Source organism: Crocodylus siamensis, chromosome 1 (assembly GCF_052110815.1).
Source record: "Crocodylus siamensis isolate JL-2025a chromosome 1, ASM5211081v1, whole genome shotgun sequence".
Classification (NCBI taxonomy): domain Eukaryota; kingdom Metazoa; phylum Chordata; order Crocodylia; family Crocodylidae; genus Crocodylus; species Crocodylus siamensis.
In genome coordinates this window covers 161,429,595-161,455,886 of record NC_143395.1, presented here as the reverse complement: position 1 = coordinate 161,455,886, position 26,292 = coordinate 161,429,595, and the positions used below count along the sequence as shown (strand labels likewise).

General features: G+C 42.5%; 1 protein-coding gene across 1 annotated transcript in view; it reads left to right on the top strand.

Annotated features, from left to right (window-relative positions):
- LOC149873570 (ALK tyrosine kinase receptor-like) overlaps positions 1–26,292 on the top strand; it is a 455,901-nt gene that overhangs the window by 120,057 nt on the left and 309,552 nt on the right. Inside the window, exon 3 of the mRNA XM_090035673.1 lies at positions 20,303–20,422. Coding sequence (XP_089891799.1) covers positions 20,303–20,422 — 120 coding nt within the window. The remainder of the gene's footprint in view (positions 1–20,302; positions 20,423–26,292) is intronic.

Genomic DNA, 26,292 nt, shown 5'->3' with positions numbered 1-26,292 from the left:
ATCCCCTGCCCTCAGTCCCAGCGCCGGTAATGGCTGTCCCTCCCGGCACTTTGGAAAAAAAAAAAGCCCCACTCACCAGGTTCTGTCTGGTGGGGGAGCAATCCCTGCCACCCCTGACTAACCCATGCTGCATAGGGGTTCTGCCATGAGACCCCCAATCCCTGCCCCTGGCCCCACCCACCCCAGCTTTAGCCCTTTAAGGAGAAAAAAAATGAGAAACCCCCTGGACTCACCATTCCTCCTAGGCAGGGGGTGAGCCCTGCTGCCCCCCACTGCCCTGTGTTGTGTGGGGGGCTGTTCCATGAGCCCCCTGAAACCACTGCAGAAGCGGTGAGTCCTGGGGTTTTTCTTGGGAGGGGATGATTCTTAAAGGGCCGGGGGGGTAGCCATGGTGAGGGGGGAGGAAGCAGGGGATAGTCCCCCCCCAGCCCCCCCACCCTGCCCCTACTTACCAGTTCCAAGTCCAGCTGTAGCTCCCTGCTGCAACCACTGGAGACTGTCCATATCATTGAAAATCTTCAGAAAAGATTTGGAGAGCTTTGAATCGATTTGGACCTTTTAATTGGTCCCCTGATTGATTCGGATTCAGGGATTCGGCCACCGAATCAGGCTGAAGCTTTGAACAGCCCTAATGAGCACCGCTGACCTAGATCATGCTTCACAGAATCATTAAAACTATGGCTAGAAGGAATCACATAGGGTAGAAAATAATTGGATAAAATAAACTCAAGAGATCCAAGGAATAGAGCTCTACCCTTCACCATCTCCATAATCCATGCCAATTTGACCCTGGGGTACAGTTTCTTTCTGATCCGAAATGTGTGATCAATCTGACCCCGAGTCAAAGAGTAAGATCATCTAACGAAGAGCCTCTGGTTTGTTTGTTTTTAAGCCCAGCAGGAGTGTCAGTATACCCCAATCGAAATCCCCAGCCTCAGCTATGACCAGTAATCAATGCTTCTCAGGAAGATTAACAAAAACTCAGACAGTAGCAGCAGAAAGAGAAAAAATTCTTTCCTGGCTTCATACAACAACCAGCAAATCACAAAAGCATGAAATAATCAAATTTTGCACTGCAATCTGGGGTTCATAACCACAATTTCACATATCATGCACCTTGCTTGGAAAACAGATCTCCCTTTTCTGTTAGTCTGTTTCCTCCCTAAATTTATCCTAGCTCTCTAATCTTCTTTCATAATCAAGCCAGTTGTGGAACTCTGCTCCATGCTTTTGCTGCTGAATATGTTTCTCTCCCATTTCCATCTGTTCTGGGCTGCAGAGCTCTTCTTATGGTCTCCTAGCATTGTTCTGGGAGGTCTTTGGGATATGTGGGGGGGATCTCCTGAGTATTTCTAACTATTGTTCTTTATAGCATGCCTCAGGTATTACTATTTCTAAATCTTTCCCTATCAATGCTTATCCAACCTCTTACTGAAAATCTCCAGTGAAGGGGATTGTACAGCTTCCCAAGGCAGTCTGTTCCACTGCCTCACTGCTCTAAAAGATTTCCCCCCCCCAATAACCTATTTTTCTACAATTAAAGCCATTGTTATGCATCCCATCTGCTCCATCAAGGGAGAAAAGTTATTCTCCCTCTTCTTTATGGCAACTTTGGATATCTGAAGACCACTATCGTGTCCCCTGCTAATCGCTTTTTTGACATCCTTAATATAAAATGTGGAGCCCAGAATTGCACATAATACACTAAATGTGGCAAAAGCAGCACTGAATAGTGGCACTGTCACCTCCCGTGTCTTGCACCTTATACTACTTCTAATACAGTCCAAAATCTCATTTGCAGCTGCCTCATGCTGTTGACTCGCGTTGAGTCTGTGATCCACCAAAACCCCCAAATCCCTCTTAGTAGTGCTGCTACCCAGTCAGTTATCATCCACTCTATTTGTTTCTGGTTATTTTTCCCCTCGCATAGTACCTTCTATTTGTCTGTACTGAAACCCATCCTGTTGCAGCTAGCCTAGCTTTCCAGTCTATCAAGTTCCTTCTGAATTCTGTCCCTATCCTCCAGCATGTTTGCAACCATTCCCAGTCCCTGTTGCCTCCTGGCTCTGTCTCTTTGATATGTCAGACAGTGGCTCATAAAAAGCATCAGCCACTTTTCTACCTTATATCTGTGAGAGATACCTACTATGACAAGTTGGTGCAATTACTTCTATATTGGTAGAGGGGAAGGGAGCTAGGGGCCTGTGACAGCACTGTGGTAGGCAACAAATATTTTTCCTGTTCTTTAATCCAGTACAGTGGTCCTGAATTAATAGGGCTACTCAGTTAATAGGATTCTTAATAATAGTACTTAAATAGATTATGGGAAACATCTACAACATAGGTTCTCAAACTATACTTCTCCACAGAGCGCTTCCTGGTATGCTTTGGAGAGGCAGCTGATTAGATGGTGTTGGTTGTTCATTATTTCTGCTTGCTACTTACTAAACTGCATTAAATTCTAAAAATGCACTGAATGCTTTTCTGATATTTTCTTAGGAAGTTAACCTTGTAGTTGGCAGGTGGATAATACACAGTTGTGTAGGCAGAGGTGGTTTGCATAATTGTGGCTGGGAGGAGAGGCGATCAGTGAAATGAACAATATAGGAAAAAATTATCAAAGAACTCTACAGATGTAAAGAGAAGCAGCACCTTTATCATGAAGGGTGAGACCTCCCATTGTGAGTTCCCCATTACTGCATTTGGATTTGTTTCTTTCATCCTCAAAAATAATCAAAGCATAATTTCCACTTCAGATTCGTCATGCTTGACTGTAGCAAGCAGAGAAGATTCATTTTTGTTTGAAAGTTTAAAGGAGTTCACTCTTGGTGATCACTCTCTCTAAATATTTTAATAAAGCAAAGTTATTGGCAGGAATGTTCTCCAAAATAGCCAGTGTTAAGTGACAATTGGAGAATATACACAGGAAATTGTAACTTGGAGTATTACTCCTAGAAACATGCTTCCTGGCCTTGTGTTTAGTCAGTTATGGAACAGGATGTCACCAAATGACCTATAGAAGCATTAGAGCTGATTAAGAAACTTAATATTTTTCCCTTGAAAAATGCAGATTGAAATGAAAGCTTTCTGTGGAAACATGTCTATTGAAAAGAAGTATTTTGAACTTATCAAAGTATTCCATTTTGTTATTTTGTTTTGAAATGTAATAAACAAAATCTTAGAATAGGAATGAAACTCTTTTTTTGGAATAACAGAATGTTTCAATAATCTAAAACCATTTTTCAAAACCTTTCAATTCAAAAGAAACTTTAATATTTGAAACCCAAATGGCAAATAGCTGAAGTGAGGATTGCAGTGAAACAGTCACAGAAAAGCTCCAAAACCTGAAATATGTTAAGTAAAATGTTAGAGTAATTTCAAAGAGTGAATGTGTTTGTTAAATTTGTGATCTGTCCACAGATGATTCACAAACTGAAAAGAGTGTCTGAATTTGACAGATACAATGCTCATTACTAATAGCTTGCCTCTGCTGTAGGAGTAAGATGTATGCCTTCAGACAGCAAGCTGTTGCCAAGATAGAATGTTTGTTTAAATTGGTGAAAACAATGGGGGTGGGATGCTGTGGCTTAATGGAAATGAGATATTGAACCTCTCTCTCTTGTCATAGCTCGGTAAAGTATTTAGCTCTTTTTAGCTCTCAAAGCACAGTAAGTATTATGTCCTCCACTTTACGGATTGGGACACTGGGGCATGGAGCTATGAAGTGACTTGTCCAGGATCCCTTTGCATTTATATAGAAGAGCTCATAACTGTAATCTCTGGGTAACTCAAAATGCTACTGAATAAATCCTCATTGTTCAGAATCATCACATTACTTTTACAGGTGATGAAACCAAGGCATAGAGAATGTTGCCTATCCACAGTCATTTTGGGTGACAGTGAGAGGAGATTAGCTGTTCAGTCCTTGTATCTCTGTTTGGGTACCTTTTAATCAATGCTAAACTCACCTTAAAAGCAATCTTTAAAAGCACTTTGATTGCAAGGTGTGCATGCAAGTAAACATTCCACAGTCAAGGAAAGAAGCTCAGCTAAAGAAAAAAGAAACCAATGCACAGTTGGCAGCTGGTGATGATTCCTGCTGATTATTGCTTAAGGACTATTATTTTCAGGTACCTTATCCCAAGAGGGTTTGCTAGACAAAAAACCACAGGAGGAAGTAGCCTTAAAGAGGTGTCATCTGTCATGACAAGTTGCCTGTCCTGACGAGACTTGTGCTGAGACCGCATTATGATGACTGATGAGGCCGTCCGGAGCAGTTAACTCAGCCATTTGTAATCATTTCTCTTTCAGGCCTTTCGGTAATCACTTTGGGAAATTCTTTTCGAAAGCACAGAATCTTGGGTGGGGGTGAAGGAGCTAAGTTATTTCATTTTTGCAAGAAAAGGTTTAGACAGTCATAAACTCAAGAGAAAAAAATCAGCACTGTATAAAATAGCATATTGTCCTTCTAGATCTTCCCACAAAGCCATTTATTTTTGTATAAGTGAAAGCATGTTCTAGCTCTATACCAGAGGCACAGAACTTTCTTGTCTCGGTAGAGGAAAGGCATGGCTGGGTTGCTGGGGCAGGTGATCTGGTGACAAAAATACCTCTTCCTTTTGTTAGGCCTGCCACTGACTTGTGTGAATTAAAACAAGTTGTGTAACTGTTTTGTGCCTCAGTTTCCTTCTCTGTGAAACATATGCACTACTATAACGCAGTGGTTGGCAGCCAATCCAGCCTGTGGAACCATTGGATCCAGCTTCTAGACATGGAGCTTTGGTGGCATGCAGCAGTTGGGGACTTTAGCTACAGGTGCTCTGCCCATGTTGCTGTAGAGATAAGTGGTGATGATTGACCAGGTTTGAGTGCTCGCATGCCCCTGACTTATGGTGGGTTATTCTGGCCTGCAGCTAAAAGAGATTGCCTATCCCTGCTGTAACAACACTTTACCTACCAATTGTTTCTACCCCACTAAGTTCAAGTCCTTCATACAGCCCTTTACAGCTCTACCAAACCCCATTCAGCCTAAGAAATAAAGGATACATCAGCCAGGGATATTTATGGAAGAAAACTCAAATCCCCTTTTATACAATGTATATCATTTGATCACCTTATTTGCTCAGAGTTTGCATATCTTAGATAATGAGGGACTATGACTACTTGGGGTTGTGGATAGATCTAAAACAGGGGTGCTCTACCCTTGGCTTGTGGGAAAGATCCAGCCCACAGAGTGGTGTCATCTAGCCTATGGGGTACCCCAAGGGTCTGGAAATCTCGTAGAAGAGGAGCAGTTGTAGTGTTAATCGCTGCTCCCCTGTTACCACACTTCCACACTTACGGGAAGCCTCATGTGCCGAATAAGATGGCCCTGAATGCCTGATCAGGCTGGCATAGGATCTAATTAGGGGTGGATGGGTCTAGATCAGGCAGTGCGGGGCAAGTGAGTCTGGACTGAGACAGGGCAGCATGTGGCCAGATCAGGCAGCATGGGTCCAGCTTGAGGTAGTAGGACCCAGCCTGCAGACAGACCTCGTGGTACTCATTTGGCCAGCAAAGGCAAAAGGTTACCACTGATCTAGAAAAGTATAGATGCACATAATGCCCACCTAGCACTGTGAAGGCAATCGTCCTAGCAACAACAGCAGCAGGGGATAACCTTGGTTTTCTTATTCTAAAAACATAGGTTCTTGTCGCAAGTCAGAGTACTTCTATGAGCTGTAAGCAGTATAGAACTTATGTCACACACAAAAAAGACTCGAGAGTCCATCCAGTAGATGCCAGAGATAACTGTTTGTACATGCTATGTTATGTCATCATTCACTGTCTTAAGTGAGTACTGAAGAGTAATTCATGTTTAAGATCCTGGAAAGGAAGCTACCGTGCAGAGCAAAAATAAGTTATCTAAAAGATTATGATCCCTGTATCCCCTCTCCTTTCACTTTCTTTATTTTTTCCTAAATGCAAAACAAAACATCAAGGTACTGTAACTCTCCTTTTTACAACTTCCATTTCTAGTCAGTATGGAAGTGCCAGTCTGAGTGAAGATAAGAGCTTTTCATGTCTTGCTCAGGTATTTTATGGCCTTTATTTTGGTAGCACTTACAAAACTTTAAGAATTGCTTCTGCATACTTAAATACCCTGCAGTTGTAGCTAGAGATGATATCCTTTACCTTAAGCAAAATTAAATATTGCAGTGAAAATAGACAATATAAGTACGTTGGCATCCTGCCCAGTAAAGGGAATAAGAACGAGTTTTTATTGTTACTGCCGAGACAGCTGGATTTTAGATTGAAATAGTCATCTCATCTTTTTCCTATTTCTAGAGATAATGCAGCACTCCTTCCAATAACAAATAGCTTGTATTCTCTCCACTGTAGGAACAACTTGTGAGCTCATTGTTTTTCTGCATGCGTATTTCTCAGCAGAAATGCCTAATGCAGCTAATAAATAACATTAAACACAGAAAAGGGAAGAAATTCATAAGTGGTGTTCCCTTCAGCAATCATAATTGTGTTACTATTGCACATCTATAATGCTTCACATAATTATAAAGGGTGTTAATTTTAATGTGTTCACATTTTAAAAGTTCATCCAGGCTTTAGAGAGATGACAGGCTTTGGAGCTGTTACCTTAAAAACGGGCAAAACCTCTAGAGCCGGACTGACCTTTCTGAGTGAGCATACTGCTTATGCAGCATGGTTGAGTCACAGTTTCTGGGGGAGACATTTTCAAATCTCCTGCCTCTTGTGCAGGTGAAACCTCTACATTACCACAGCTTTCTGAATTGTATTCCTTTTGGCTTGTGTTTTTGTTTCCTTAAAAAAAGTAAGCTTAAAGAAAGAAACTTCTCATTTGTATATGTGGAACCAGTGAATGCAATATTAAGAGATTTTTTCAGGTCACAACATCTTGCCTGCATTACGTCCGGTTTGAGTGTGCACTAGATTTAGTCTGACAGTAGTAGCAGTAATAGTAAACCATGGCCTATACAACTTGATGAGTTTAACTTTTCTCTACCTGGCCACTTCCTGTACATGTGATTGACTAGGTGCAATTGCAGGCTAGAAAAATGAGGAGGATTAGACACTGAAAAATACCTGGTGTCCTATGCATTAATGCTCTGACTCTTATGCCATGCTCTTGAGCAGGGAGAATTGTCATGATTTCTGAGAATATATATTGTAGCAGTGTTGAAATATGATGGGTAGAAGAGAGAAAGGGCTATATAGGTTATGTCCATAGAAATTACAGGAATAAAGAAAGAGAACCTGTCACATCTTGCATTTGTGCATGAACTGGATGAATTGTATGGGATGAAATACAGACTGTTCTCAAACATTAAGTCTTTTAAAAACTTTAAAGTTTCTTTGAAAAACATTTTTTTCAGATGGGCTTAGTAGTGAGAGACAGACACTTTAGAAGGCTCAGTTTTGGAGTGAACAAATCTAGAGATGTGTTGGAAGAAGAGCGAGAACGTGCCTCTATCTGTATAGATGATTGCAAAAGGGCAAAATATATTTGTGTGTGCGTGTGTTTGGATTCAGGCATCAGCCAAAAGTGAATGGCAGTGCTTGTTTCCCTAGATTTCCATCTGGATAAGATAAGGCCAAAAAGGTCATTGAGAATACAGCTTGCAAGAGCATTTAAATTAACTTTTTTGGCAGAGCAGAAGTACAGTTGAGCATATAAACTTGCAGGCACTCATCCCAATGAAACCTTTAACATTTGAGGTTTTTACACATGGCATTTCAGGAAATATGCATTATTTTTAAATGGTCCTGCTCTCCTGTCACGCACCTTCATATTAATGGCTGTGTTTTTTTGAAAAAGCTATTTGTTTTCAATTTTAAGCAGAATTAATTGCAAAGGGAACAGTGAATTGGCCTGTTGGCAAAAAGGTGCTGTATTTGTGAAGAGAAACACAAATGACCATGAGGGGCAGCATCCTATTTCACTCTGTCTAAATGGCATTTATGCGGGCAACTGACTCCAACTGTTGCCATGTGCACACAGGAAGATGACAAGCTAGAAGGTGTATGGCTCACTGAGTTGGATGATGCCTAGGATGATAAGGGGCCCTTGGCTCTAGCCTAGGTCATTGGTCCCAGTGGAGATGAATTTCCCCAGTGTTTTTCCATTATCCAACTAAATACGAGGTGCTATGGGTCATTCTTGAGAGGAGCACTAGATTAGTGCCCAGTCTGTGGCATGGAGGTTACAGCACTGTGATGGAAGGCAAGAGATGCATGTTCAAGCCCTCTTTAGGTGAGCAGGCCTAAAACCTGTTCTTTCTGCCTCCTGAGTGAGTGCCCTAACTGCTAGCTGATTAGTCTGAAACATTGGCAGGTCTTCCTCCTCTTCCATTGTGCTTCTACCAGGTGTGTACAGGGCAATTCCAATTCACCACAGGCTGGAATACAATCTGTAACTGTTCCTAAATGCCAAAAGTGCAGTTACACAAGTTATGTAGCTGTGCAACTGTCATTAAGATGCATGAAATGAAACGGGGTTCTGCTCTTGGTCCTCACTTATAAAAGTAGTATGCCCAATCCAAAGGCAGAAATGTCTTTACATTTCCAGTGACTTGCCCTTGTGAATGCAGATGACCATGTGGGCATCTAAATCACTGTTTGCATAGAAGTACTCCATTTACACAGGCACTCGGGGTATATGTGCGCAGCTGTAAGTTGGCATTCTAATAAACCATTTTTGTGTAAAAGAGGGTGCTAAATGATAATGCTTGTTTTGGTAGGGAGGCCAGTTTGTTCCACTTTCTAGAATATATATGAGGTGATGAAGGAAGGATAATTTTTTGTTGTTGTTGTTGCTAGAAGTTCCAGAAAAGAAAGCAGCTTTCATCATGTAAGTAGCTGTGCTTAAATCAAGGATACAGACACCATATGGTCTGGAGTCAACAAGCATAATGAATTATTTAAGCCTCTGTCAAGGTGCCTGCTACTTTGGATTTTTTGAAAGTCTGGCCTTACAGGATGGGTACATTTTTTTTTCTTTTAATCTTTTTATATGTTTTAGCTGGATTCCAAGCCAGCAAAGATTTGTGCATGAGTCACTTATTGCATGTAAAAGGTCAGGTGACTTCCATGCAGGCTCACAGCCTTAGCTGTATGATTGATTATTTCAGGCAATCTTTCCCTAGGAAGTGCTAGAAAAGTGCTTGGAAATCCCTAGGTAAAAATCACTGTAAATGCCCAAGTCTTTTAGAGCTAGTCAAATGCTCATTGTAAAGCCAACAGAAGGACTCCCACTGACATCAGTACATGATGGATTATGCTCTTAATGAGCAATATCAAAGCTGGGGGAAAATACTGACGGGTTGAGCAGCTCTAAGTCAGTCTACAGGAGTATATTTCTTGCCTATACACTGTGGCTAAATCTCTAGCCCCCAGGGTATATGTTGCCTTTGGCAGCAGGTGTTGGGGAGAGTACATAATGATTGATTTGTAAAGGTACAGTAAAGGACTTGCTGTCCACCAGGCTTATGCAGCCCATCCATGTATCAGCAGAAAGGCTCAGAAACCCTCCAAGCTGTTGGGCTTTTATTCTGCTCCATTTTAACTCTGGTCATGCCAAGCGTGTCTGCATGTAAATTGAAACGTGCTTAAATTTAATGCACATTAAGATAATGCACATTAAGCATTTTTGGCAGGTGTCTACATGTGGTGGGATTTGGGATTAACTTTAGTCCCAGGTCAGTGCAGCCCTGCCATGTTCCCCTGTGGCCACTAGGGGCAGCTCCAGCCTCTGGACACATGGCTGCCAGCACTTGCCAGCCATGTTATAGCCAGAGCCAGCTGCTAGTACTTGGCAGCCATCTTAAAAACATATCCTCTGCACTGAACCTCTAGGCTGACGCTTCCTGTGTCAGAGCAGCAGCATGGCAGAGACACAGGCACCACATGCCTGCTCTGCTCCTGCTCCAGCTGCCCTGGCTCCTGGCTCTGATCCCGAGGAACAGGGTGCCCCACTCCTGCTGTCCCATCATCCTGCTGTCCTATCAGTTTGGCCACCTCTGGGCCCACTGCACCAGGCAGCAAAAGTGGCAGTGCCTTGTGCTGAAGGAATGGAATGATAACTAGTGAGTCGACATGTTTTGGATGACTCAGGCCCCCTTTGAAGAGCTGCTGAGCACCAGGACATAGAAAAGCACCCAGCTATCCTCGCCGAACGCCCCTCTACCCCTCCACGTCCTGCTGCTTGCCCACCCCTTAGCATCACTCCCAGGACACGCACATATTTGTAATGAAAACCTTTATTCCCCTTACGAGTCCCACCCCTGTTCCCCCCCAATCTCCCCCTCAATCAACAGAGCTTCCTCCCCAACATACCAGTCCCCTCCACCATCCTCCCCACCTGTCAACAATAAAAACCTTCCTCCAAAACTGAAAACTATATGTAGCAGTCTCAGTCTTTGTCTGAGTCCCAAAGTGAAGGACTATGGCATGAGGATGCCCAAGGCACAGAGCCTGGCAGCAGGCAACCAGCACCCTGGCCATGGACAGTTCCCCCATAGTGAACGCCAGGGGGTTCTGTGGGCAGGAGGCAGTGGATGCCCTCCTTCAAGGCCCTGGCACCTGACTGGCCAGTTGCTGCTGGAGCAGCTCCACACAGTGCTGCTTCAGGGCCTTAAGCCAGGCCCAGTACACCTGCTGCACCCGGTCCCATTTCTCTTCTTGCACAGTCTCCCAGTGATGTTCTTGTCCCACTATCCCAACTTCTGCACTACCCAGTTCTCAACTGCCATCATCAGCCACTGGAGCATGTGGGTCCAGTCCCTGGTATACCACTGTTGCAGCCAGCACATTTGGATGGCTCTAGTGGTGGGTGGCAGTGACCCTGACATGGCACTCCCACAGGGCCCTGCAGCCTCTCCTCTGCATCCAGATGTTGGCCTTGGAAAGATAAGAGACTAAAGGTTTTGTGCGAGTCTGCAGCATTGCAGAGATGAGATTCTCTGTACTAGGGGCCATATGCTGCCTGGCCTCAGATCAGAGGTCGGCTGTGCGTGGGTACCCAGGGACCATGATAAGCTGTCTGGGCAGGGCTGGCCCTAGGCAGCCACCAGATGAGCCCCTCTGGCCCCACTTGATCTCCTGGGGCTGGTGGTCTGCTGGGTGCTGACCACAGGCAGACTGTCTTCCCTATCCCTGATGCAGCTCCAGACCCTGCCCCATGCCTCTCCCTGCAGGTCAACTGCTCTGCTGCACTGCTGCCCAGCCCACAGCATCCAGGCTCAGAGCATGCAGGGCTTCTGGACAACTGGGGTAAGGAGCTGGCTGCACCCCTGCCCTCCCCACAGGGGTCCTTTCCAGGGAAGGGCCCCAGAGCTTCCCCACCCCTGGCCCCAGTACTATTGTGGCACCACAAGTATGCCCCTGCTGCATGTGCCCCAGGTGGTGCATGGTTTGCTGTTTATGCAGGTGGCAGGTTGCCCAAGCCACTATACCCTGCTGATGATTATCCTGCTAGTACTCCAGGCACACCTGCATTCCTGGATTGGAACCCTGAGCTACAATGGTGTGGGGGACAAGCTGAGGCTGCCCCACAACACCACCTACTACCTGTCACAGTGATACACAGCCCCGCCCCCTGCTGGCAAGGAGGACATCACTGCTGGCATCAACACCTTCCTTGGCATGTCAAAGGCCTGTGCCTGCCCAGGTTTGGGGACATGACTGCTCAGTAAAGTTTTGAACCCACCTCTCTACACTGTGATGGGGAACCTGGGGCCAGCAGAGTGCAGGAGGGCCAGGCAGGGGGCTCAGAGGGCCCTTCCCCAGTGCACGACTTAACAGGTCTCTGGGGCTGGCAATGCTGGCAGCTCAATGCAGGGCTCCCCATCAGCAATGGAGTCTGCAGTGGTGCCCATGGCCAGGGTCCCCCACCCAGGGAGGAACTGCTGGTGGTCATGAGTGGAATAGCTGGTTTCTCCTCATGGTGAGGTGCGGGACTGGCCCAAGGGTGAGGCAGCCATTGGGCAGGGCTCCCCAAGCTGCCAGTAGATGCAGCAGACAGTGAGGTGGACAGGGTGCTGAAGGCCTGATGTCCCTTCCTCCAGTGACGCATCACCAGCGGTGTCAGGATGGGGTGTAGGTGAGGGCAGGCCACCCCTGCTGGTGGCACTCACAGGGGTGTGGCTCCCAGGGCACCAAAATGTGGGTCAGCTCCCACATGTAGAGCATGATCCCCTGGGCATGACTGGATTGACGATTGAAGTTGGTCACAGCCATGGTCACCCACTGTGCCTGCAAGACCTTGGCCTTTATGCAGTACTGCCACAACATCCAGGAATGACCTTGTACATACATCCTGGCTGAAATGACCTCATAAATGTGGGCTTTGGAGTGCCTGCCCTGCGTCAACTGCCTCTGGATGTCAGCCCCATCCCAGAGTACCACAAGGTTGGTCAGGATGGGTGTGGGCATGCAGGTGGGGCCCAGGATTGATGGGGGTAGTATGCTGGTCATGCTCCCCACACCGGGTCTTTGGGCCCCCATGTGGCTGTCCCCACAATGCCAGCCCCAGAGGGCTGCCAGCAGCACCCAGGACAGGGGCACAGCCAGGGATGGGGAGCCACGTGGCAGAGGTGCTTCACCACAGTGCCTGCAAAGAGACAGAGCAGAGGGTAAGCAGGAACAGGGAGCTGGTGCTGACCCTGCTCCCACAGAGAGCAGGGCCAGCAGTCCTGGGGGGAATCTTGGGGCTGGGCAAGGGATGCAGCAGGCTACAGCCCTTTGCAACACTTGCATGTGGCCAAGGAGCACCTCCAATTAGGGGACAGGACAGGAAGAGGCTGCCTTAGTCCTGTCAAGGGGGGCACACAGGGCCTGGTGGGCTCCTGCAAAGAGCACTGGGTCCTCCAGATTCCCTTTCCTGTGTGCCCTGAGGTACAAAATGGCTGGAGACTTCTATAGCCTGCAGCTGAAGTCTGCCACAGAGCAGTCCAGCCCTGGAGCAGGAGAGGCGGTCATCTAGGAACCCTGGGGCTAGACTCTGGCCAACCTCCTAGTGTCTGGGCAGACCCAGCACTTAAGGCCCTGAGTTGATGCTCATTAACTTATCTATATGTGTGTTAATGCATTTTAAGTAATAACACGTAAATTTGGTACTTGCTGCATGCAGGTATTGAATTTAGATACAATTAATATAAAATCACCATTTTTAAGGCACATTTGATGACAGAAAAGGGCGTTCTGGCTTTCCAGTTCTGGAGTGTGATATGTGGAATTGTTTGCTGTCCTCAGGCTGTAGAATGTGATTGGTTTTTCTCATGCTTCTGGACTTTGCTGGTTGCCACATGGAGCCAGGAAGACTTTTTTCCCCCCTCATCCTGTTGCTGCAGGTATCTGTGGGGCAGGTTTTGGTGGTTTCTTTTGGGGTTATTTTTTGTCTTCAGAAGCACAGGGTGTTGGCTGTAGCCAAGGCTGGAGATTTTGACTGGCATGTGCTCAGGGTCACACTGATTGCTACATTTGTAATTGGGAAAAAATTTTACCCCACTGGTTGGCACTGACTATAGTGGTTTTTGACCTTCTTCTACCTTGGATCTTGCCAATGTATTTCAAACTCGCTTGCAATAGTGGAAATTGACAGTGCTCTTGTCCACCTGCTTTTTCTGTGGCTAGCTAGAGTTTTGCCTTGGCTCTTGGGAAATGTGCCTTACAGTTGTGCAATAGGTTTGTCTTGCAGTTTTAGTATTGGGTTAAACAAGGACTCATATGGGATGGTTTGGATATGGATAATTCTGCCTTGAGCAGGGGGGAAGCAGCTGGACTATATGACCTCAGAACATTTAAATTTTATATTGTTGCTGAAGCTCGTCGAATGAGCTTTTGTTAAAGCAGCCTTGCTGCCATTTTGAAGTGTGGGACACTGAATACACAAGATGCTATGGGTGCTTAATTACAGCAGCTTTGAGAGTTGCTCTAATTAAAGCACCACCCCCCACGTACAAAGATGCCCACAGTGCCTCAAAGAAGCGGTAGTTCAGGAATCACTCCCCACTTCTAGGCTAGTTTCTCTGATTGATTAGAGGCACCAGTATCCTTATCATTGTTCAGCAAAACGGCACTTTAGGAGCATCTGAGACTAGTACATCATGGGAGATGTTAATTCTGGTGCTGAGCCTAGGTGTTAGAGAAGATGAGTGATGAAGGACATAATCACACCATGTCTGTATTTTAATTTGGACTTTAAAACCAAACCTACCCCCCCCCCCCAAATTTGCTGTGGAAAGCCAATGCTTCTTGTAAAACATTTCATTTTGTTCCTAACACACACTGTTCTTTCAACTAGTCTTGATGGAAAAATTAAAAACATTAAAGTTCAAGAGGGGACAGAGGGGGAGAACACGCATTTTAACTCCTTCTCTCAACATATTTTAATATTACAGTGATATTAACTACTACACACAAATTTTTAAATAACAAAAGCAAACTCTTTACTCATCAAGTTTGTGGTTTTCAGTTAACATTTTTGGTTGTTGCATATGCTTCATACAGTACGTTCTAGTGAACTTCAAAACCCTTACACATCTGCTACCACCCACTAAATGCTACTTGCACATTCATTCTTTTCAACAGCAATCCAGCACAGATTCATGACATGCATAGTAGTGTTTATTTGTACTCATCAGGCTTTCAGTGTGTGACATAAAATCATTGCAACATAATATATTATTAAACATATTTTCCAACTGAAAAAGATAAACTGACAGGTTGTCACTGAACATTTTCTCATCGTAAAGAAGGTTTGTAGAATAGAACCTGGAGTTACACCCATTCATGGTAGAGGAAAAGCTGACTAACTATTTAGAGTAAGTCACTTGAATACTTTTGCCCTTTTTCTTGTTTTCTTAGTTACTGATTTTGAGTTTTATGAATACAAAAGTGGTTGACAAATAGTTCATATTTCAGTCTATCGGTTATTCATAACCTGTTTACTTTGACTATTCATTATTTTTACCATGTTCATTTGCTCTCCTTGATCACATAACATTGTGTCTGCACTCCTTTGGATGACTGAGATTTTATTAAAAAGGAGAGGGAAAATTGGAGTTTTCAAGATGATTGTGTGAATGCTTTTGGCATTATTATCAGAAATCAGTGTGGTTTGCTATAACTGATTATCAGGATTAGTTGCATTCCAAGAGAGAGCTGGACCTGGTCCCTTTTGTGGGGTGGGGGGGGGAGGTCATTTGAAACTCATTTAAAAAGCTTTATAGAAACCCTTCCTTTTCAGTTAACAGAATGGGAGATAATTGACTTGGCAGTAGTACTACCAGGAATGATCTCAAAGTTTTCATAGATCAGGTATGTTTAATTTGGAGAAATGAGTTTAAGGGGACAAAAAGAAGATGAGGGAACATTATTTTCCCGTTCCACTGAGTGCAGGAAGCATGGCAATGGGTTTAAAATGCATCAAAACAGATTTAGATTACATTGCAGAAATTGTGATAGCATTAGGACAATGGGACAAACTGTGTAGGGGAGCTGTGGAATGTCTTTCATTCCACAGCATTGGAGATCTTTAAGAAGCTTCTTTCTGGGATGGTTTAGAAATGACAAATCCTGTACCTGTCCTGTGATTTCTATGAGCTTTCACTAACATAGAAAGGTTTCTGATGGAAACCCAGCCTGGCCTTAGTTTAAGAGTAAACCGTTAGAATGACCACAAGGCCTCATTTCCAGGTTGGACACGTATGGAACAAGACTGTGAGGGCAGGCTCTGGTTCCTGGTGGTGCTCTCAGGACCACCACAGAACCAGTATAGACATACCTTCTGAGACCCACCAGCTGGATTTGACTTCTGGAAGCAGCTCAGGGAGCTCCTCATAGGCAGCCAATGGTTCCATTTTATTTGGAAAAGTGTAGTGGAATTGGTTTGCTTTCCCTCTCCATGCCCAAAAAAGTTTTCTGAATTTCCTTTCCATGGAAATTTACCTTTCATTCAGCATCTAAATACAAGGGTTTTTTTTTTTTTTGAAATGTTGGAACTTCCCACAGCAGAGATTCCAATGTTTGAATAAAAGCAAACAGAAACTATTTGTAACCGCATAATTGTGATATGTCTGTTCTCTGCATATGTTCGTTCTTGTGATTGCTCGCATGGGAAATGAATAAAGAGTGGCAAATACCACCAAAGTCAATGTCTGGCTTTCATTCAAACAATTGTGAATAATTTTGTAGTGTTCCCCATGCTGCAAGTGTAATTGGAAGTGCAATTGAACCCAAAGCAATTAAATTATGGCTCTGTTACAGCCCTCAAAGTATAAAAACAACTTTTTTTTCTAGGTTTGTTATGCAAAAGTGGCCAATAGCTTGAAGGTGGATACTGTATGTAGGTAGGAATTTAGATAAAGCCTCGCTCTAGTCAGATGTATGTAGTGAGAGAGACAATAACTATATACTCCAGGGTCCAAAGATACTGTTACCTGCAATGGTTTACAACATGTTTCCTTGCAGGTTCTTTGAAACATTCTGTGCTGCTTGATTGATGTAAGAATACAATTTCTTTGGGATCCTTCCTTGTAAAAGTGAATGCAAGTGAGAGCTCAGCAATCTGGGATACTTTATATATATGCAAAGGTATAATGTAGGATTTAAAGTAAGTGTCTGTATAGGGGAGGGAGGGGGGATCTGTACACTGTAAAGCTGCTCAGAAAATGGTATGCATGTTCCCTGTGCACTGAGGAGGGGCAGGGAGCAGTTAAAACTTTTCTCATTGTCAAAAATTTGGAATGAACTACAAGCTTTTTATTTTATTTTGTTTCTTTCACCATTACATCCCAAAAGTGAGTGGGGAGAAAATACAAGAAGTAAGAACATTAAACTGTATTTTGTTTTCCATGAGCAAGCATATAAAAACCCATTTTGTTTTTTTTGTTTTTTTCATGTTCTGTGTTTGAACTGATAATTGGGAAATTCCTATTTTAAAAAAGTATTTTCTTGACCAAAAATTAATAATAATCATTTTGACCAGGTGGGTGTTCTATCTCTGTGTGTTTGTGGGCATGGTATAATCCACATAAACATTACTGCATAAGGATGCATAGGCTTGAGTCTTAGCTTCAGTACAAGTGAATTGTTTTGTTTTTCTCCATATTACTGGTTAACTGAGTAAATTCTATATCCTCCACTGAAGTTCCTCTATACAAGTTAAAAAAAAAAAAAGTCCTATCAGACGTTCCCCTCGGGTGCATGGTTATAGCACAGATGAGGTTTCTAGAGTCAGAATTTGGCCTTGAATGTTCCTTTTGGCAGAAACATCAGATAGTGCTGCAAAGGAAGGATTTGAATGTTTAAGCTTGTGCACTGAAATGCACCTTCTTTCAGCATTTTATTGTACCATGCTAAACTGCTGGCTACTAAAAATGAAGCTGTCAGATTCCAGCTGCTAATTCATTCATTTATTTAAAAGGTTACTGTTGCTGTGGAAAAGTGATAAAGCACTATAACACATGGACCCAGAAAGGGCAGCTGGCATATTTAGAGAGAGAGAGAGAGAGAGGAAGATTCTTTTTTTTTTTTTTTCCTTGTTTCCCCTCTTGGCTTTAATTTTAATTCCATAAGGATGCGGAAATGTCTTATTTGTGGACTGTTTGCAAAACAATTTCTTCTAGTAAGGTTTAGACAAAAAAGTTTCATCTCACGTCTACATGTGTGGTAGGCCTATTGAATTTATCTTTCAAGACATAAAATAGCCTAAAGGTAAAATAAAATGGTAGAGAAAAGGTCTTTTTCCCTGACCTATGACTGACCTGAAATCATGAAAGCATAGCCTCTTCGCTATATAGAAAACCCCCTGTTATCCAGTATCTTTCTTGGAGGACAGCTGAATTAGGAAGGATTCAAAATCTCAGATACAACCTTCTTCTCTCTGAGTTAAGACTAAAACAAACCAAGGCAATAATTTGAAATAGAGATGTAGTATTAATAACAACAAAAATGGGTAAGCAACCACATAAATAGAGTACAATTATTAGGGTAAAATACTCTTTTGCTGTAAAACTAAGTGTGTTGGCAAGATGAATTTCATTTTAACTGCAGCTGATGGTAGGTTGAAGCAGTCTTTGAGGAATAATACATATGTAGTTGTGGAATATACCTAATACCATTGTTCTTACAAAAGTGAACAGTTTGGAGGTATGCTTCAGTGCTAATGTTGTTTGGCAACATACTGTATGGCAAACGGTGTCCTACAGTTAGTCAGGATAGTAATGGGGCTGGCTTTTGATTTTTAATGGTGGCACTGGTAGGAAATGCAGTTTCCAAGTTTCTGGGAAAGTGTATTTTTTCTGGCACACTTTAAAGCTTGTGCTGTATGTCTTCACTACTGCTGCTACAATTCTGTTAAGCTAGTATAAAGATACATGGTCATCATGTTTGCAATTCATTAGGTGGACATAACCTGAGATAATATAATTTGTTTAGGAAAATAGGGACCAGAAACAAATTTTGAACTTCCAAGAGCTCCATTAGATTCAGATCCAAGACTTGTTTTGATCATGAACGTATGCATGAAATCTCTGTGTTCATTTATGGCTGTTAGAGATTGAGAAATCATGTGAATTAGCATTAGGAAGCTGAATCTTTTCCAAGTCCATAGAGTCAGTTAGAGTCAGACGCTTCAAGAGCTTCAATTTGTTCACTGTAACTCCTTTGACCAGCAATATTAGTGTAATGAAAGTAAAAGTTCCAAAATAAAATCTGACCTTAGCAACAGATGTCTGATTTGGAGATTATCCTTATAATCAAATTTTATTTAAGGACATAATTCAAGCCCTACCTGAGGGTAGGACACAAGTCTCCTATAGTTATGTTAACACACAACCATGTGTTAATATTGTAATTGTATGTTGGGAAAGAACTCCATTGAAAGCCTAGAACAGGACCCTAAATTTGATCCACTACATGAATAGTTATATTGCTAAATTCTAGGTAATAATGCTCAGCTAATTTATACATTGGCAAAGGGACAATATGACATTAGCTAATGAAGAAGCAAAACTTTGTCATTCTACAGTGAATGAAAAAATGACACTGTTAACAGAGGTAAGCATTTTTGTGGTATCTTATTGAACCAACTATATAGTTGGGAGAGTTGTTGGATTAGCTTTTGCCCTTATACTGCACTTTTGTTTTATAAGGACTCCTGCTAACACCTCTTCTCTCCTAATTCACAACACTCCTCCATCCCTCCAAGCAGATTGTTTTAATTTATGTGGAGCTGTCTCCCTGCCATTTAGCTCAGCTAGTGGTTGGCTCTTTTTTTCAGGTAAAAAAAACCCCCTCATCCAACAGCCTTCCCAACTGTATAGTTGGTCCAATAAAAGATGTCACAAAAAATCCTTTTTTTTCTCCTATATTCTCTAGGCCATCATGGCTACAACACCACTGGGACCCTACTACTGTGATAAAGTCCATTTATATCCTAAAGCTGTTGTAATCAGAAGGGTTAGAGTTACAATCTTTATTTCTGTATGAAAGCTCTAGGATTTGATTTTCTTCTTGCTTATACTGTTGCTATGTTCAATTTATAATGGTAATCATCAAAACTAGACCCCTGCAAATGACATAGGAATATTACATTCCTTAAACTAACACATTCTTCATGCCCATGAATTACTGTTGAACCTGTTTGGATTCCCTTTGGTTTCAGGTACCATTTCTCATACCCCTGGAACCATTCTGGTCTTGTAGAGTGGATAAAGATAAAAACAGAACATCACAGAACAGTCTGGGTCATTGTAACAGCCTAATCCCTGATATCTTTAAATTTGCATGATAGAAACCCAGCTGAGCATGAATTAATCTGCTTTATGTGCAGGATCTTTTAAGTGATGATATAAACAAAATAGCAAGCTTGAAACACTTGGCGGTCAAAGCAAAGCTTGGAAATACAGTAAGAAAGAAAAGGCTGGTGTTTCTGTTGGGCAGTAAGAATAATTTTTCACATGTAAAACAATTGATATATTCTCTCTGCACATATATGAAGAGAGGCAGTGGAGATCTATTAAATCCTGATTTGAGTCTGCCTTGGATTGAAATATAACTCTATGGAATTTGAATTATCCATTTCCTCTGGGTATGATATTCTACACTTGTCTCAAAGCTGTTAGATTATAGTTGTATGCTACTACACTGTTCTACCCAAGTGGTGTCTGCATTTCATCACTCATTACATAGAGCCCAAAAACTCTTTACAATCCTTAAGCCTGAAAAGTAGCATCCAAATAAATATAATGTGAATAACACTCATGTATATTCTTTGCCTTTAAAGGTCTGAATACTTTGGAATCCCCAACAAATAGTCCTCCTCTTCCTTCTGATCATTCTGCTTGGAATCTCACCTGGGTCATGAAAGACTCTTCCCCTTTCTCCCATCACAGAGGGCAACACAGTAAGTCAGTTTATATTCTGTTCAAAACAAATGCCTAACAGAACTAGTATGTTTTTAGTCTAAATATTGCAGAACAATAGAGATCAAACCATTCGTGCCATAGTACCTATGATCTGAATTCTACAACCAGAGAAGTTCTGCTGGGGCTCAAGGGTTCATGTTAACAGATCAAGTTTAGTAGGTCAGAGTCAAAACTCACCTCTTATTTATTGTTACAGGCTGTCAGAGGCCAATACTTGTGTGTTAGATTACTAATACCTCAGGGTTTTGGTAGTGTGTCTAGAACCAAAGATGTGTTTGACTCATTATTGAAACAAAGTTCATTTACAACATTTGGATTTGTTGCATTATTCTTTCTTGAACTGGGGTACAGTTTTGATGTGGGATTCTGGTTGCAGCTGTTCTTTGACCTGACTTAATTACTGATAACACAAAACCAGTTGTACTGTTCACCATCAGCAAGAAAATATTGCTCTGATTGGAACAGGACAGGATAAGGCTGTGCCAAAGACAGCATTCAGGAAAGGGACTGAAGGAAGATATTATCCAGTACCAGTATCTTATGAGTAGAGAGTGTGGCGATAAGGTGGTGAGAGACTAATAAGATTTACTTACCCCAAGCCTGTAATTATCTGCTTGAGGGAAAAGTTTGACCAACCTATAAGAGGGAATTCCATATTTCTTCAAATTTATGTTGCAACCTTTTATGTTGTGCAATATATACTCTTTTCACTGGCATACAATATCTGCTCCTAGCTGTTGCATCTGCTTGAATGATGAGGACACACCAGTTTCATCCAAGAAGGGACAGTAGCACAATTTTCCCCCTTGGCTTTCTCAGAGACTGCAAGGATGATTTTTCATTTATCCTTTATTACTTTATAACCTCTTTAAATTTCTCAGAGATACAATTCCAAGGGAAGAAGATGTTCTTAACAAAAAAACCCCAAAACTAAAAACATGTGGAGTGGTTCCATCTGACAGCATCATATGGAGATAAATGTACCATATCTAAGTTTAAATGATTTATTATGGCTTTTGGCTGGTTACTGGACTATCAGGACAAATTTCTACCAAAGATGAACCCACCATTCTGCAACAAAAGTCAAGAAATCAATTATACAGGCCTACTCAATGGTTCAGAATTGGCTGAGAGCAATTCTTTGTATCATGTTTTATATTTAAAAGGTCTATGTGAGCAATAACTGCTTTAGTTATGCTCTTTTGAAGATTGAATCAGGGCTAGGTATTTCTTCTTTAGGATATGAGGCTCAAGAGAGTGTGGGATCTTGAAGATGAGCAGGTGGGTCTTTTCATCACCATTAAACCTCAAGGGTTCCAGGTCTCTTGGTGGATCTAGTTTGGCAATGGGTCCCAGAGACATCAGCCCAGAACACCTTGAATGCAATGTGTTCTGACCATGTTCTGGCCTCCTTGACAAATATGCTGCTGGGGACTTACGTTAGCTTGTGAGGTGAAGCCACACCTCTACCTCATGTTAGCCAAGGAATAACTGCATGTAAGAGAGCTTTCCATATGAGACTGTCTACTAGTGTAGATGAAATAAGTCCCTTTCTTAATGTTACTCTCCCTGTCTAGAGACTTGAGTATGGTTCCTTTACCAAAGCCAGATCTCTGTATTTTGTATTATGACATCCCCTCTATAGCTCAAGGGCACAGACAGAAGTGACAATTTTCAGTTTTCTGGATTCAGTGAAAATATGACCTCTCATTGCATGAGGGGTCAGATGAAGACATTTCAAAACAGATGGTCTTCTTCTGTAACTTGTGTCTGCACTGGTTTGCCAGCCTCAAGCTGTTTTCAGAATGGGGGTGTGTGAAGGGAGTGGAAAGAGTTCAATTTGAGGGTTTTTCAACCCCTGCTGGAGGGTGGGATGGGTGTATTGGAGCTTCCCTGAGGTGGGGAGTTCCAATTTACCCACCCCACCCTCCAGCACTGGCTGGGGACCCCCTAGTGTGAGCTCCCTCTGTTCCCTTTCCCCCCTTCCATTCTGAAGTAGAGACAAGCTGGGAGGGAAAAGGAGCCATTGCAAGGGGAAACTAGCTGCAGCCAGCACCTAGATTCCCCTCCCCCTGGAACAGTGAACTTCTGTTGGGTCCAGGGGATTGTTGCAACTTGGGACACTTCCTGCAAAACCTTCTCAGTTCCAGTGGGGAGCTTAACTTCTGTCTGCACCCCAAGAGCCACAGGTCCTGCAGGAAGTTAGTGTTAAAGATGACACTGCAACTCAACTCTTCACTTGTCCACAGGGTAAGTGTCACTGAGACACTGATATGAAGTGTTTTTGTGGGTACTTATGGAGCTCTTCTGTTTCCTAGGTCTGTATCCTCCTGAAGTTACCCCCCTCTAACCCTGACATGAACCCGCCCCAACCTTAGTATGCTGCTGCCATGTGGTAGCTGTTACTCCTTTAGCCAGGTCCAGGAGCCAGCCTTTCCTACCACAAACTAAACAGAATAACCAGAACATCCACAAAACTTCTTCTGGCCTCTTCTATCCAAGGCAAGGGCTTCACCACAGTGCTTCAGTGTTACCTTTCTTCTCATCTTCCCAGTGTCATCTCTTTGGGAGCTTTTAGCTTCTTCCAGGGCTAGGCAATCATCCCTGTCAGCTGGACCAGCACTCCTAGGCAGGCAAGCTATTACCTTCTAACTCCCTGCAGGTGGGCTTCAGCCCTGAGCCCTGCACTTTGTTACATGCTCCTTTGTGATTCCTTTTGATTACTTGTTGCTCAGGGTGGGTTTGTGTTACCATTCTTAAATGTGTTAAGACAGAGCATTTAAAAATGAATAAAGCAGTAATAGTTTAGTTCTAGGATTTCAATGCCCTTCAAATAATTCTTCCTTCACTTCTGTGATAGGGGCATATCTGTTTTGCAAGTGTGGAGTGAAAAATGGAGGACTGTAAATACTCAGTCTCTAAGGTACTTAGTTAGGGCCAAACACTGAAGCATCCTAGTACCTCTCAATCTTTAATGTATTTACACTTGCAACACCCTTTGGAGGCTTGAGTCCCTTCAGGTTGACAAAGGAATTTTAGTCTGGGTCTCCCACAGCCTGGGTGAGTTCTCTAACCACTGAACTAAGTGCCCTCCCCCTCCCCTTCCCCCTCCCCATGTCTCCTCTTCTCCAGTTGTGATTTGGAATGAAATTGGCTCTGGAATGCTACTTGTACAAAGCTCATTTTGGTGAGCATACAAGAAACATGCTTTGAGCATATGCACTACACTGAGCCTCTCATGGAGGAGAGGTAGGAGAATGCCTAGTCTGAGGATCTCAGTCCTGTTTCAGTATACAAGAAACACCAAGCTTCTTGGCCCTGGCAAGATAGAAGCAGTTTGGGGCAAGCACAGAAACAGAACTTGGGTTCAATTTCCCTTCCCTACTCTGCCACAAGTTCCCTGAGTCCCAGGCTAATAACCTGACCACTTACCTCTTTGGGTAAGTGATTTTGTCCAAATTCCAATAATAAAATCACTAGCAAAGAAATAAAACCCATGTCATTGACTAGAGCTCTGTATCCTCTCTTTAAAGGAACTCTCATCACTACTTGAAGCATTGTACTGTGATTAAGAACACTGAGTACTTAATAAAACTTCTGTTAAACTTTGTTTGTCTAATTGTCTGATGGGACCTCTCAAATCAAATGACTGGCTGAAGCAAGAAAACATTAGTCATCTTAATTACCTGGTTTGAATGTTTCAATTCCTTTGAAAAGCTGAGTAAATTTACATTTTTACCAAAAAAAGAAAATTGCTAAACTAAGAATAAAGCAGAGCAAAAAAGCTTTAAAAAAACCCAAAACACTAGGGCTAATCCAACAGTGGTTCTCTTAAGTACAATATTTGATCATATTTCTGAAATTACATGCATACGTGCATAAAAAAGTGGCCATTGGCCCAGCCTACTGGAGAAGATGCTTTAGAGTAAAACATTTATGATACTCTTCAATATGAATTTTGGTAATGGTAGCAGTTTTCCAAATCTGCTTCTTTACCTCCACCATTCACTTTGCCATCCTGGAGATGCAAAACGTTATCTACCCTGTAAAGAAAGAAGTTTTTTGTTGTTTATATTTTTGTTTAACAAGAACCCAAGAATATACAATTGAATTTACCCAGTGGGGAGGAAAGATTGTTCATTTGTATCTCTGGATTTTAGGTTTTTCCTTTATTCTTTCTCCTTATTAAAAAGTGCTCACTCCATCACACATGGCAAGGACTAGGGAGGTTTGGGGCCAGCTAGCTGCTAAAGCATTCCTCATATGTTGGCTCACTATAGGACATTTAGCTTCCATGTGCCAAACTGATGGAACCTGTATTTTGAGGCTTACATGATTAAGGGCACTCATCCACATATTTTATTTCTTGTCCTGGTTGGCTGAATATTAACCTGCTCTCTCTCAAAAGTATTGTAGGAGAAAGCATTTGATACCTCATAGAAGTCATTAGTGCCTCTGGGATAGAGTATGCAGACCACGGCACCTCCTGACAGCCTTAAAGCCTTGATGAGTGTTTTTGAGGGTGTTCTTCACTGAATCGTGCAGTAACTCTGGGCCACAGGATAAATCCTAGCCAGCGCTCAGAAATGGTGGAAGGAAATTTTGACAAATTGAAAGTAATTCCATAGAGCTAAGTTTTTTTAAGCTCTGTCTTAAATAGACGTGCACATTTCACAAGAGAAACAAGCAAATACAAGTAGCTGGCTAGGAGGATTTGGGGAATGCCTTGTGACTTTCTGAGTATTGCTCATTTAACTTCATGGAAGGATTCATACCTTATTGCAAAAAAATTGGACCAAATGAATGTCAATCTGAATTAACTATGAGTATAACAAAATCCTTGCTGGAAAGGATGGTTTTATATTCACCTTAGAATCATAGAAGATTAGGATTTGGAAGGGACCTCAGGAGGTCATCTAGTCTAACCCCCTGCTCAGAGCAGGACCATCCCCAACTAGATCATCCCAGCCAGGGTTTTGAATCTTAAAAACTTCCAAGGATGGAGAGTCCACCACCTCTCTAGGTAGCATGTTCAGTGCTTCACCACCTTCCTAGTGAAAGAGTTTTTCCTAATACCTAACCTAAACCTCTCTCTTTCCTAATATCAAACTTGACTCTTCCTCATGCTGTTCTGACTATTGTCATCCTATAGCTTCCTTGATTGAAGGAAGGATCATGTTAAGATGACAACCAGAGGAGCAACTTTTAAAAATACTAGTTTATATTGCACTGGCCAGACTAGAGAAATTGCCCCCCTTGTGCTATCAGATGTATTTATGTCCCTAATATTTTTCTACCTGCTTAACAACACTGGCGTAGAAAATTGTGAAAGCCATGTAACTCTTTTAAGAAAGGTGCACTGAGGCAGTGTAATTAGAGCAAATGACTGGAGGTCCAGGACTTCCACATTCAATTTCCACATATGGCTATGTTCAAACACATGGCTTTGTACAAGTTAGCCAGCTGGCACCTCTAGGTCTCAGATTCAGTATTATTAATACCAAACACTTCAAGATGGTGAGTCAGGTCCTACAAAACATTGAGAATGCATTAAGAAAAAGATTTTGGCTGCTTAGACATTAAAAAAAAACCCCAAAACACCTCTTTACTTCAAATTTGGCATGCCCCCATGCCAAGCCCAGCACATGCCCAGAAGAGGCATTGCATTAGTTGGACCCGTCTTGCCTAATGTCTATATATCAGGTGCTTTAGTGTGGATTTTTTGGCACTTTTATCTAATAGCGTAGTCAATCAGCTATTAGATAAAAGTGACAAAAAGCTCCACTGAAGTACCCAATCTATACAGATGTTAGGTTAGCCAGGCTGAAAAAACACACTGCTTCTATAA